The sequence below is a fragment of the Furipterus horrens genome, unplaced genomic scaffold, assembly GCF_987537825.1.
Source record: "Furipterus horrens unplaced genomic scaffold, mFurHor1.1.pri manual_scaffold_4, whole genome shotgun sequence".
NCBI lineage: Eukaryota > Metazoa > Chordata > Mammalia > Chiroptera > Furipteridae > Furipterus > Furipterus horrens.
The window spans coordinates 147,063,415-147,077,737 of record NW_028327174.1 but is presented as its reverse complement, the minus strand read 5'-3'; the positions used below and the strand labels follow the sequence as shown (position 1 = coordinate 147,077,737).

The window sequence follows — 14,323 nt, the reverse complement described above, 5'->3', positions numbered from 1 at the left end:
AGATATCTTAAAGGTTTTCATTGCAAGGAAATAAATACTAAAAATATGTGAGGTAACAAATGCTAACTAAATTTATAGTGGAAATCATTTCACAATATATATATATGGCCAATCATTATGTTGTGTACACTAAACTAATATGATGTTATATGTCATTTATGTTATATGCCAATCACATTGCAATGAAATTGAGGAAAATAAATAAAATGGATGTTCTTGGTTACCACAACTGACCTAATGAAAGAGCATTTCTGGTGTTGGGAACAGAAATGTGAATTTTAATTAGGCCTCCAGATGTCCCATGGGCATTAGCAAAGGGTTTGTTTGGCAAGATTTACACATACTATTCTGAATCAGTCTGAAAATTCACTACCTAAAGCACTGGCTTTGACAGTGATGCCAACTTCAAGGAGGACTTTATTCCCTGCATTTCAGATGCCATACTTAGATTCTAGTAGGACTTTGCAGTCTTCTATCACAAAATGAAAACCTAAAGTATTTGTAAAGACCTACAAGAAGCAGTTATACTAATTTCTCAGGTTCCTTCTTCCAGCTGCCATTGAATCTAAAGTTTGAGCCCAGTTTTCTTGACCACAAAGGAAGTCTGTCCCATGATCTAATAATAATGATGTGCTACAATTTCAACCTCCTTCCTTCTAGTCTGACCTCAGGATCAGTGCTAACAGCTTTCATGCCTTTAACCTCTGTTACAGTCTTCAGATAACAAATATAGCTTTCTGAATTTTGAGAGGTCTGAGTAAAGATTAATCCATAGTGATTATGACAAAATAATGAGGTGTTTGGAAGTAATGTGATCTGTTGTTTCTTCACTTTCCTCATTGGAAATCAGTAAAGAAATGTATTCATACTTATCTAGATAATAATATGTAAATTTTTTCAAAGTGTTGCTCTGTGGCCTAAAATGTTATATAGAGCCCTTCACCCAGTTATCACAGATGAATACAACACTTAAGTATCTCCTTCATGGCTGTTAAGGCACAGTAGAGTCAATTCATGCCTGGGGAGCTTTAATCACAGATCATGCTCATGATAAATGGTGACGACTCAGTGTGGGCCATCACAGCAGTGCCTACTGGGGGAGTTTTTAACGGGAGCCTTGCCAGCATGCTGTTCTCATAACTACTTTCAAGAAAGAGCACTTCTGACAAAATGGCTAAAATGGCTAAATAAGTATCATTACAGTATCTTTACATGTAGCATTTCTGGAGGATTTCCCTATTTAAAGGAGGCCAGTTATTGAAGCCGGTGCACACAACTGAGATTGCTTGAGAGATGCAAATATTGTCAGTAGTTTAAAGTTATACGACAGAGTGAATTAATGGCTTATGAGCAGGTTAGGCTATCATATTTTAATGTTTTGTGACCCATTGTGTCACTCATAGTCACAGATAAAGTAGTAAAGTGGGACCATGAAGAAAATATCACACATCAAAAGAGCAAGATGAATCCTGATAATGATAAAGAGCCAGTTGGAGAGGTGAAAGATTTCTGGTTGGTGAAAACTGACGCTTAACTAAGAGGTTTTTAAATTGCTCCAGGTGGCAGTCCTCATGCCTTTTTTCCCCCTTAAAACTCAATTTGCAGCCTTAATCCTCAAATCAGGAATGGCGGAGACTGTTTTAAAGAACATTGCATTAAATGAAAAAGAGACATTATAGTACTGGAAGATGACTAGCCATATCTATGAAAATGAAGAACAGGGAAAATATAAGAAGCAGACCATTTGATAAAATAAGGCATTTCACCATCCAAGGGGACTCATAAAACTGAAAATGTTCTCCTGATAGCTTGGAACAGAATAAAAAGAAAATATAATTTAACCAATGAACAAAAACAAACATACAAACAAACAAACAAAAAATCCCTCAAAACAAAACAAAAATACCCCCTCCCCACAAAAAAACCCAGATAAAACCTCCTTTGTGCTCTATGAAATCTTTGAGAAAAATGTTGGAATATTCTTATTGAATAAAAGGCATCCACCTCTTGAGTGTGGAGGTACAAGGGGCTACAGATATTCTGCTTAGCCAGCACAGTAATTTAAAATAATCAGACCTGGAAGAGTTGAAGACTTTAGAAAGTTCATGTACATATCCATATCGCCACAGGCCCCACAACTTCTCATTGTTAATAGCCCTTTTGCCACACGAGGTTGGTGCTCCTCTTTGAGGTTCTTATCAAATGTGATGGGGCAGATTGTTAGAGCTGGTAGAGACTGATAGATCATCTAGTCCAACAGCCTCACTTAAGGTTGACATAACAGAAACCAAAAGAGGTAGCATGTGTTTTAAGGTTCTCACAAAGTAATCAGCAGAAACTCTATGGTAGAATTTGGGCTGCTCAGCCACCTAACAACTTTCTGCTGTTTGGTGCAACTGCAAGATTTTAGTTGTACATCTGAACCTTATGCTAAGTTAAACACAGCCTAAAAGAATAATAATGGTTCAGTTATCAATAATTCATGAGTTGGTTTCAATATGGGTCCCTATTCATGGGGAATACTAGCAATACCCAGTTTTACAACTTTCTGCTTGATAAATACCATGATATCCAAATACACACATGTATAAAGACTTTTCATTTCCTTTCATCAAGAATTCACACAGCACCTTTACGGATTCCAAAACTTTAAGATACCATTCAGTTCCTCATTGCTTAGAAGCACGTAACTTTCTGGAAACATATTACTACTATCTTAATATTAGCTCTAGTATTATTTTAGACAGAAGGATTAAATCATGCATAGGTACTCAATCATTAGAGTGTTCAGGCCATGAAAAACTAAGCATACTGAGAAATCTCTTCCAGTCAGGGCACATCAGAGAAGGAAAACTCTGATTCCAAAAAACCTCCGCTGCCTTGCGGCATACCTCTTCTGGGGAAAGGCTAAGGGAGTAAACCCCGACAGAAAATCCGGAGCCGGAGTCCCTAAGGCGGTTTGACGTTGTAGTCAACACCGGCAACTCCTGCGGCGCACCTGAAGCCAAGCTGTATTGACTCCGTCTTTCCCTTGGATCCTTCAGCTGCGAAGAGAGGGGGGGTCTGCTGCATGGGCAACAGCAGACCCTCCATATCACCCTGGCCAGGCTCTGTAGCTTCAGCTTCACTGGAGAGGACACTCCAGCGTCATCGCAAGATGTCGATTCAACACGGGAGGAGACAGATACCGTGTCACTCCCGAGTCGGACTGCACAACCATTCTCGGCGGTGCAGATAGACACTTAAGAAGCTACACCATCGTCTCTCGAGACGGATGGCTGCCGACGACTGAGAAATCTCCTCATTCCCCATAAACTTCTTCTTAGTGAGGATTCTCACCACAGACCAGTGTATTTGGCACTCATTTGGTACACTGGGAGCTTATGAATTCAGTATATTCTATTAAGTTAAAACCAGAAAAGATATATCAACTTCATTAAGTAACATTGAACAAATTAAAATATTTGCCACCTTTTAAGAGTACAACTACTTCTATGTCATATTCTGAGTGACATATAAAGGAGATGTCACTGGTAAAGTTAATTTTCAGGAATATGGTCAAGTATCAACACAATGACTTACCTCATATTCCTGGGAAAACTTCAAGTTGTCATTTGCTTTCAACCTTTCAATATGATCTGCAAGTTCCAAGATAGGTATTGGAGGATGACTAGCCATACCTATGAAAAGGAAAGAAGAAATACATTTGAAAACAAATAAAAATGATGCTAACTATTCCAAAATATAGAAAATACTATAGTTAGAAATGGCCTGAAAATATGTGAGTAGTAAAGATGTTTTATGTGAGGAAGCAGGCAGATAGTTTGGTTACTCAAAGCAGGACATGCTCTGGAAGAATGAATTTTGTAGCCAAATGAAAAGTCACCAAGCATAGTCCCCACACTAACACTGCTGGTGTAAAAGAAAGCGTTATTGTGCCATGAATCAATGCAGTTAGCTAGTGGAGAAAACTGAGTCAGGCTTGATGTCAACTTCTGCTTTGAGTAATGACTATTATGTCATTTCAAACTCCTTCTCCTGCACTGTGTGAAATGGAAATTGTGTGGAATTAAATGGTGTAAAGTGAACTAAGAAAACGGACACTGAGAGCGGCCTAAAGGGGAAAGAGTAGTAGCTTGATAGGAAACGTAAAGTGACTTATGCATAATCAAGGAAAACTAACTTGAAGAATGAAGGTTACCAGGGTAACCGGAATCATCTGAACCTGCAAAGGAAATGATGGTGTAAATAAAACAAAATAGAACGAATTTGTTAAAAAAATGAAATGTATAGTCTCATATACTTTTTAAGAGGATTAATAAAATGCAGCAAATATTTACAGGATTCACTACACATTGTGACTCAGTTAAGAGAGCTTTAATATTTCACAAATCTGTAGGCGACTGACATTCACATGCAAACATGGACGCAAAGAATGGCATGCACCACAACTCATAGATGATAACCACTGATGGTAAAATCAGACACCAAACCAAGTTTCAAAAATGTTTCCACTAGTAGCAGATTGTAGAGGTTGGGGTTGCAGCCTTTTCCTGGGCGTTTATAAATGGCCACACTAACTGCTTTGTGGTATTTTACCTAGGTCCTATTATTCAACCCCCAGTGAACACACAATCTACTTCAGGCGTAAACATCTTTGTCCACTGATGGAAAATGAATCTGGGAGAGTGAGAAAATGGTGTAAGGACAGGAGGGGAAAAGGGTGGAAGAGAAAGAAAGCAGTGTGACAGGGGAAGGGCCAGGCACATCTTAGTTCAGTCTGCCAGCTGAACACATGTCAGTTTCATGGATACTGTTCCAAAGAACCCACTGCCGATTAGGATGATACCATGTCTTTCCAATGTTTTCTTTCCATAGGATTTGCATTTTATTTCTTTCAGATTAATTTTTGTAAGAATAACATGAGTCTTGCTGACTCATGTCTTACAGATACAAATTCCAACTGGCTAGAAAAACTTGAACTAGCATGTCCCCAGGGAAGCCTCTGAAGCAGACAAGGAATGAGAGAGGGGGCTCAAACTGGAGGTCACGTTGACATTTGGCTGACTCTGGGACTCTTCGGAGGGACTCAGCCTGTGGAATGGTGACCATTAAGTCAACATGACGTGTGATTACTTTATGGGCATTTTAAAAATCATGCCATCATTGAAAGTCACCCATTAAGTTCCTTTATCTCAAATGCCAAATTATCAATGGTTCCAGTAAGTTAAAGAAAATGCTATTTTGATTCTTCTATCTAGATCATTATTTTAGCATAGTGCTGCCAGTTTTGGTGTTTTAGGATTTATGGCTAGGAACGTCTGCTTCCAGTTAGCTAAAATCTTAATAGAAGACCCAATCAAAATGAATAGGCTTGGAAGTAGAAACTGTTTGCTGCTGATTTAATTATGCATTTGGGCCAAAATGTTGGCGCCCATTTCTGGAACTTTTCCATATAGATAATAGAATTGAATTAATTTACACTCTGTGCAGGGAGTGGGTGGGTGATAGTGGTCTGATAATTAAAGTGATCTTATCCAGATGAGGCACCCCCAATGACAAGAATGGAAATGCAAAGGCACAAGAGACTCTATGCTAATCTGGAAATGGAAATGAAATAATGTGGACATCCATTACAATGCTTTAACAGAGAAAATAATAGAGACAAAGATGTTTAGACCTTTTCGAGCGAATCGTGGGAGAGAGTTATTATCATATATGGACTGAGTGGTGGTTTGGCTAGAGAGGGAGGACACAGAGCCAATCAGGGAGGCGTAGGGGACTGAAATACTGCTCAAAGCTGCAAAAGTAAAGCCAGTTGGAGATGGGAAAAGTATTAGTATAACAGCAGTAGAAGACCATAATAATCAACCAAAGACGCGATCAACGTATTTACTTCTGGCATGCACTGACATGTGGTCTGGAAGGGTTACTTTGGAAGCTAATTACAGAGAAATCCAAGCAAACCTGCACTGATCTATTACATTCTAGACTAGGATATATATGTATATCTCCAACACTCAAAGAAACCTTAGCATTCAAGAATCATTATTTGAGACTGGTAAGTATCACATTATGCTGAAGTTCTAGAACAAGTAAAGATGGCAGAATGAATATTTCATAGAAGAAGCAGGAGAACTTGTGGGAATCTGATGGTTTAAGAGAAGGAATCCCAGACTATAATACTGTACATGAATTCCGCTTCTGGTCCTGTCATCTACTACTGGGGACAAATCAATTGTGATTAAGCACCTCTTTTTGCTTATCTGTAAAATAAAAGTGCTACACTGAGTTCTGGAGTCACTTCCCTTCTTTATAACACTCATCTCTACCACATGTCGGTAGGATCTGTGAACATATGGAACAACAGAGAAGGAGCATTTGGGTGCAGTTCCTATATAAGGGTTCTTAAGTTATAGCACCTTTTCTTTGAGGGCTGGTGAACATTTGCTTTTTACAAAATCAAAAACTGTTATGTAGTTTAATTTTCTACCTTTTTAAATTACTTAAGTTTAACATAACTTTATTTAGCTAGTCCAAAAGTATATTACTATGAATATCATGTACCAACATAAAAATTATGGTAAGGAATAAACCTGGGATGAAATTCCTCTAACATGAAACTCTTTAGCTCACATCAGACAATAATCTACTTTTTATAAAATAGTGTTATATTATTCCCTCCAAACTTCTCCATTGTCCAATGGTGAAAAAATTGTATATGATATAATCAAGCATGTTAGATTCTGAATGAAAACTGGATATGCTAAGAAAACTATGAAGTTGACTTCAGTGTGGTACCTTTTCAATCTTTTGTCTGGCAACCTGGCCACTGTTCACAGTCTACAAACCACAGTTTTAACAGACCAGTGTTTTCACATTAGCATCATTTGAGGTGTTCTAAAATTCCTTCTTTCCAAACTACTTAAGTCAGACTCTCTAAGTGTGCAAGCCAGACGTTGATATTTTTAAAGTTCCCAGTAATGGCTCTTAGTTCTATGGGAATTCTTAACAGGGACCTATAACTCTATTTATTTAATTTTCATTAAAAAATCTTATCAGGGTTTGTGCGAATGAGATCAGCTTTCTTCTCCCTTGAATCTGCTTTGGTACTATTATTAGCAGCAAAGAACTTGAAGAACAGCTCACAACTGATCAGGATTTGCCAGGGTCATGACTTCATCAGCTTGAAGCTACAAATGCACAACATAAATGCATTTTAAAGGCACATGCTGAATCTGAGCAGAGTTCTCATTCTGAAGCTCCGATATCCACAATATACACTGTTAACATGAAAAATGACAGATATAGTCACTGAAATCTGCCTGAGGATGAAGGAAAACATGGCATGTTTGTGAGGGTAATGTGACGGTGGCTTCCTTATAAGCAGTAAAACTGTAAAATCATAGCATTTTAAGCCAAGAGATACCTCAGAGCTTACTTAGTCTAGAATTTCCATTTTATGAAGTTTGAGGACTCTGAAGTTTAGAGAAGTTAAATGACTTATGCATGTTAGCCCAGCTAGTAAATAACAAAGTCTTAAGTAGTTTTGGCATCTTTTTACTGTATTATTTCTAGAATGGCAGTTATGATATTGCACAGTAAGCACTTTCACAGAGAAATGTACTCATCCCCATTTTCTCCCAACAAGTAGCCTGAGGCGGATGTGCCTTACACACCACAAACCACAAGGAGGGGTTCCCTACTAGTAGCCTTCTAGGGCCGTCTTTCATTTTCCTATACTCAATGGAGGCTAGATAAAGAAAAAAAAATCTCTATTATATAAGAGTAATAGAGAAATGGAGATTAAGTGCCAATTAACGTTCAGTCTCAATGTCAGGGTCACCTTTAGGGGTGATGGAGACTGAGAACTTCCAAGGGGGTGAAACTATTCAGCTCTGTAGTGCCAAAAGGGAGAGATTTCAGATTTTCAACAGCAACTGAAAACCTAGATTGCTATGTGATGTTTCCTCAGTTTTCATTGTTGACTCAGAATTTTGTTGAAACCCCATGGGGCTCAAAGACAAGACCTTTGCCAGCCACTTTTTGTTAACTAGACTGTGACCTCTGTTTTAAAAGAGCAAAATGTTCATTTTGTGTGTGACTTAAAATCAAAGAAGGTTGAGAGTGACAGACTGCATGCTTGTGTCCACGAGGCAATGGGATGGACAACGAGCATTGGGTGAGGAACAGGATAATGACACTTCTCACATGAGTCACCCTCTGACTTGTCAGTTCATCTATTTTCCCTTCCACTCCCCCAATAATTTCATTAATTAGAAAAATGAAGCTCAAAGAGTTAAAAGGACTTGACCAAGTCATCATTATCAGTAAAACGATGGCTACACAGGGATTTGATACCAGACCTTGTCACTTCTCATTTAGGGCACTTCTCATTATGCCATACTAAGTCATAAATCATTAACGCCCTAGAAGAATGGTAACATGCACAAAAGATGTGGGCCTGTGAGAGTAGGCTATCTACACAGTAATACAGAGATCATAAAGCATCGTCAGTTTCAGAAAATGTGTCAATGATGTAATAGCTTAATTTTTGAAGGTATGTCTCTTTCGGTGGTAGGGAAGAGGTAAAGGGCACTTATACACATGCCTGTATTTTCTAGTTACTTCTCAAATTATTGTGAGATTCCATGAAAACTTAAGCTAAAGGTATACAATCAAAATGTTAAAGACTCCAGTGTTATTTAGCAGAAGAATTCTTTTTAAAAAAAATCCCCACTTTATAATGTTTTTGCTTTTAAAATGTTATATTTTATTAAGTCAGTAATTTAATCAATTGTATGCTTCAAATAACGTTTTTTTAATCTACAAAGAAATGTTTATCAAATACTTGCTTTATTTTCACATGAAATGCCAAAAGACACTTTGCTAAATAGAGTTGGTGAGGTCACTGATAGTGGTGGCAGATTTTTTAGGGTTTTTTTTGTTGTTGTTCTGTTACTATGTATTTTTAAGAACTCAGAAATAACTCTCTTTATAGTTTCCTACCCAACAAAGGCAGAATCGTTTATACTCATGGAACAGGAAGAAACTAATTTGTTCATCAAATTTGTAATGGTAGTCCTGTCAAAAATGCACTTAATTGAATTATCAGAGAAAGAATCTTAGGCTGTAAAATATTTGTCAGACTGTTACATAATGTATGCACTATTTATAATACCCTGAATGAAATACAGATATTCTATGTTTACAATTTGTCTCACAAATGAATGATGAATTAAATACAAAAGAGAACAATTGATTTGTCGGGTATAATTGCTTCTTTGTGAAAATATGACAATTTGATTTAATCCATAACTTGGATCATCATTAAGGGAAAGATACATCAAGAGTGATTTTTCAGGTAAATACTGGATTGCATAATTAAAACTCATTTTTTTTTTATGTAGGATTTCTCAAAGTGCAGAATTTGAATAAACCATGTTTCTTTATATCAGATATTTACCATGTAGAGTCTATGAACCAAGGTTTGTGAAATGTAAAATATAAAGAGCACATAGGGTGTTCTTAACCCAGGTCATATACCTAAGTTTCTTACAGTACAAAATAAAATACAAAGATAAGAAAGAACATGTATGTTAATGCTTTATCAGATGTGTTGGTGAATATGTTCTCCCTTTCACTAGATTGTCTTTCTGTTTTGTTGATGTTTTCCTTTCCTTTTTAATTTGACATAGCTTCATTTGTTTATTTTTCTCTTTTGTTTCCCTTGCCTGAGGAGGTATATCAGAAAAATATTCCTACAAGCAATGCTCAAGATTTTACCACCTACATTTTCTTCTAGGATTTTCATGGTCTTGGATCCAATATTCAAGTCTTTAATCCATTTCAAATCCATAAAAAGGTGGTCTAGTTTCATTTTTCTGCACATATCTGTCCAACATCCCCAACACTATTTATTGAATAAATTATCTTTAGCTCATTGTATGCGCTTGCTGTCAAATATTAATTGACTATAAAGGCGTGGGATTCTTTCTGGAATCTCTATTCTGTTCCATTGATCTATGTGTTTGTTTTTATGCCAGTACCAGACTGTTTTAATTACTATGGCTATATAGTACAGTTTGATAGTAGGTAGCATGATTCTCCCTACTATGTTCTTCTTTCTCCGGATTGTTGTTGCTATGCAGAGCCTTTTGTGGTTCCATATAAATTTTTGAAATATCCAAATTTAGAAAGAATTTATAAAACTCAGCATCAAAATCAAACAATCTAATTAAAAAGTGGGCAATGGACCTGAACAGACACTACTCTAAAGAGAACATACAGATGGCTAATAGACATATGAAAAGATGTTCAATGTCACTAATCTTCAGGGAAATGCAAATTAAAACCAGAATGAGAAATCACCTCACACAGGTCAGAATGGCAATCATCAATAAATCAATGAACAAGTGCTGGCAAGGATGTGGAGAAAGGGTAAAGAAACCCTTTTGCACTGTTGGTGGGAATGCAGACTGGTGCAGCCACTATGGAAAGCAGTATGGAGATACCCAGTGATCCCACTTTTGGAAATACATCTGAAATAACCCAAAACACTAATTCAAAAGAACATAAGCACCCCTATATTCACTGCAGCATTATTTACCATCACGAAGATATGGAAGAAACCCCAATATCCATCAGTAGATGAATGGATAAAACAACTATGGGACATATATGCAATGAAATATTACTTGGCCATAAAAAAGAATAAAATTTTACCCTTTGAGACAACATGGATGGACCTGGAGAATATTATGCTAAGTGAAATAAGCCAGTCAGAGAAAGACACATACCGTATGATTTCATTCATATGTGGAATCTAATGAACAAACTGAACTAATAAGCAAAACAGAGATACACTCATAGATAGAGGACAGATGACAGCTATGGGGGAATAGTTAGGGAGGGGGTGGAGGGATTAAGCAAAAAGGAAAAAGGACTCCTAGACATGGACAACAGTGTGGTGACTGCAGGGGGGAGGGGGGTATAAGGGGAATAAATGGTAATGGGAAAAATACAATAAAAATAAATAAAGTTAAAAATGACAGTATATGTAAAAATGAACCTTGTTAGCACTGATACAATTAAGAGTACTAATGGATCAAAATACATGCAAGAGCTTTTGAAGCCGATTCAATCGCTGTACAGACATTTCTGCTGCTGATACTGCTACTTCTAATATGTTAACTTCCTATGAGTTTGTTTTTGTTTTTCACAGCCCATCAATCACCTACCATCCTTGTATGCTTTAGGGCAAAACATATTAAGGTCATTTCATGAAATGAAAACAAGGCCTTTGTGTTGGAACATCTGATCATCAATTTTTAAATCTCTTTTCCCAAAAGATGCAAGTACAAACACTAGAGTTCTGGTTTTGTTTGAAATTTTTTTGGAGGGGAGAGGTGTGTAAGTAGGGGGTGCAGATGCTAAAAAAGGGGGGGGGGGGTTTCTAACGGGAAGTGACAAATCAACCAAAGGCAAGGTATATGTGTGTTGAGGGGTGGATTTTGCAGGAACAGAGAGGTGGTAACTGGAGCGTCATAGGATGCTATTAGTTATGTGTTCCACTGCAACATTTTTGTACTAGAAAGTTGAATTTCTAAATTTGCTTTGCTAGAAAAAAGTAAAATTATGAACATGTATTAGCAATTTCTTTGATTGCCTTATACTTCATCATATTTTGACATTATATTGATTATAGTCATCTTGTCCAATTCTAGAGGCCATGGCCCAGAGGGACTACACTCTAAGTAAAATTTTCTATAGTATTTAAAGAAAATCTGTAATTGGCAGTCTCTACCAAAATGGTAAATGTGCCTACCCTACAACACTGCAATCACGTTTCCAGGTGTCTAACATTCAGAAATAGCACCAAAGATCTCAAAAAATAGGTTCAGTACTGCTCATCACAGTATTATTTGCAAAGCAAAACATGGGAAATAACTTTGTCTCCATTAATAAGGAATGGATCCATACTTTTGTGATATCTGTAAAGTATAACATCAATTGTTAAAAAGGAGATAAAACTTAATACAGTATCTTGCAAAAAGTCTATTTTTATATTGTTAAATGTTATAACAGAAAATTTTATGTAAATGCATCTATCTATAGCCTTATACACCTGCTATATTTTATCATTTAAATAACTGGATATCCATATAAAGAGCCTGGAAATATATGCATGGAGCTATAAACGGTAGTGCTTTCTTGTGGGTAAAATTGTAGTAGCTATAGGAAATCTTTAACTTTTTATTTTAAATATGTCAAGGAGTAAAAATAAAAAGTGGTGGAATAAAGAGTAATAACAATTTTTAAAAAATTTTCCAACAAAAATGTTCAAATATACAATAAATGTGGGTGTAGCCACAACCTATGTGCAATGATTGTTAACAAGCTTATTTTTAATTTTACATTTCCCCAATGAACATGTGTTGTTTTTGCAATTAAGAACATACACACACACACACACACACACACACAAATATCTGGGGTGGGCAGCGGGCAGTCACTGGATGACTTGGAATTTTTTTTTTTAAAGAAAAAGAAGGAACATTTTTCTTCCAACCTAGGCTAATGGACACAGTTTACTTTTGTTTAATGCATAACTCATTGATCAACCATCCTAACACGTACTCAGTTACTGCTGCCCGCAAAGATGTATGAAGCTTAATCGAGGTTTCTTTTAAAATTATCTTTTATAAGTGAATATTTTTTCCCTTCCTCCACAGATTTTAGAGACTTGTACAACTTTATGAGTTGTTAATTCTAGTTCTTTTATGTTTCCTTTCTCCTTTTCTCATTTCACCCTATTCCATTAACCATTTGAAGTGATGAGTCTAATATTAGCTAAATGATACCTTTCTATATGTTTAGGTCTCTGTTTTACTCTTGTAGTTCATGGGTGATAAAGCAATGCCCCTTTAATTATATGCTCCCCACTAGTTCTGACTGACCCCAAAGATCAACAAATGATGATTTATTGTTGTAAACCATATTCTTTTAAGAGACTGGGCAGTTCTAAGTATAATTTGACTATATACTGCCATTTGAACCTAACAGATAAACAGAATTCATGAACAATATCTACAAAGAGAGGTACCTGTTCTCAACTAGGAAGGTGTGAGACCTCCTTCCTCTGTTCAGATGCTTAAATGCAGTGTTTCACTGACAGTGCCTTGATTGTCACCCCATTTTGGAAAGTATGCTGAAGCAATGTTCTCTCCACACCCTGCAACTTTCCAAAGATGGCTACACTGAAAACAACAGATTTCCCTATCCACACTTTGTGACTCAGCTGAGAGACAGAGATTCTGACCTTTTCATTCTTCTCACCCAGAGACAGGTAAGTTTGTGGTACTGCAGTTAAGGGTACAATGCTTGGAGGCACTTAAACTATTAAAGTACTGCATTTATATAAAGTCTGTAATGTGTATTTCAATATTTTCTGAATACCTGGCAGAACTGAGGGAAAAAATTCTGTTCCTTACATCTAGACTCTCTGATAAGATTAAATAACTTAAAAAGTAAATAAGAGTTTTTATTCACAAGATGGTTTTTTAAAGAAAAGTAGAATACATAGACTCCATGGACTAAGCAAAGTCTTCCTTTATCTTCTGAAAGAACCACTGAATTTCAGATGGTATATTTGGTATATTATCATCCACAACAGACCCAACAGAAGTAGAAATCAATTTGTTTTCGTGAATGAGTTCTGTGCTAGGGGCTGGTTACATATATAAATAATTGGTTTCTGATTTCATTGAAAGTTATCTGTTTGAAGTGAATACATGAATGATTAATTCCCTACCTATGCATACCTTTAATAAACACTGCCAAACTTTATGTTTGAAGATAAATAATTATGCACTCACAGGTCTGATGTATATAAAAGCACATTTCAGATAGTGAAAGGTAAAATTTTTGGGTTAGAATCCAAAAGTTAAGTAGAGTGTAACACCTGCTATGCAACACGTAATAAAGGATCATTTTATTTCACCTTCTCAGAAAACCCCACATTATTTATTAATAAGAGAACAAAAAGTTTCCAGGACTAACAATCCCACTTTCTGCTCTCATCCTATTGGTAAGTAATTCAGGTAATTCATAGCCACTGGCTGGAATCCATACTGGCTGAAGCAAATTGTCACATTAACATGAATTTCACATTATCAGCTGCATCTATTCCCTTTGTAAAATGCTCCAATTTCCAGGACAGCAGGCCACATTATAGATCTTGGAGGGCAAACAGACTTTTTCAACAAATCAAACTTAAGTAGATTGCTTACCTGAGCTAAAGGGCATAGCATCATGCTTCCTG

General features: G+C 36.5%; 1 protein-coding gene across 1 annotated transcript in view; it reads right to left on the bottom strand.

Annotated features, from left to right (window-relative positions):
- PTPRD (protein tyrosine phosphatase receptor type D) overlaps window positions 1-14,323 on the bottom strand; it is a 520,035-nt gene that overhangs the window by 110,808 nt on the left and 394,904 nt on the right. Inside the window, exons 22-23 of the mRNA XM_090274103.1 lie at window positions 4,184-4,225; window positions 3,583-3,680 (exon numbers count right to left, since the gene is read on the bottom strand). Of these exons, the coding sequence (XP_090130229.1) occupies window positions 3,583-3,680; window positions 4,184-4,225 (140 nt within the window). The remainder of the gene's footprint in view (window positions 1-3,582; window positions 3,681-4,183; window positions 4,226-14,323) is intronic.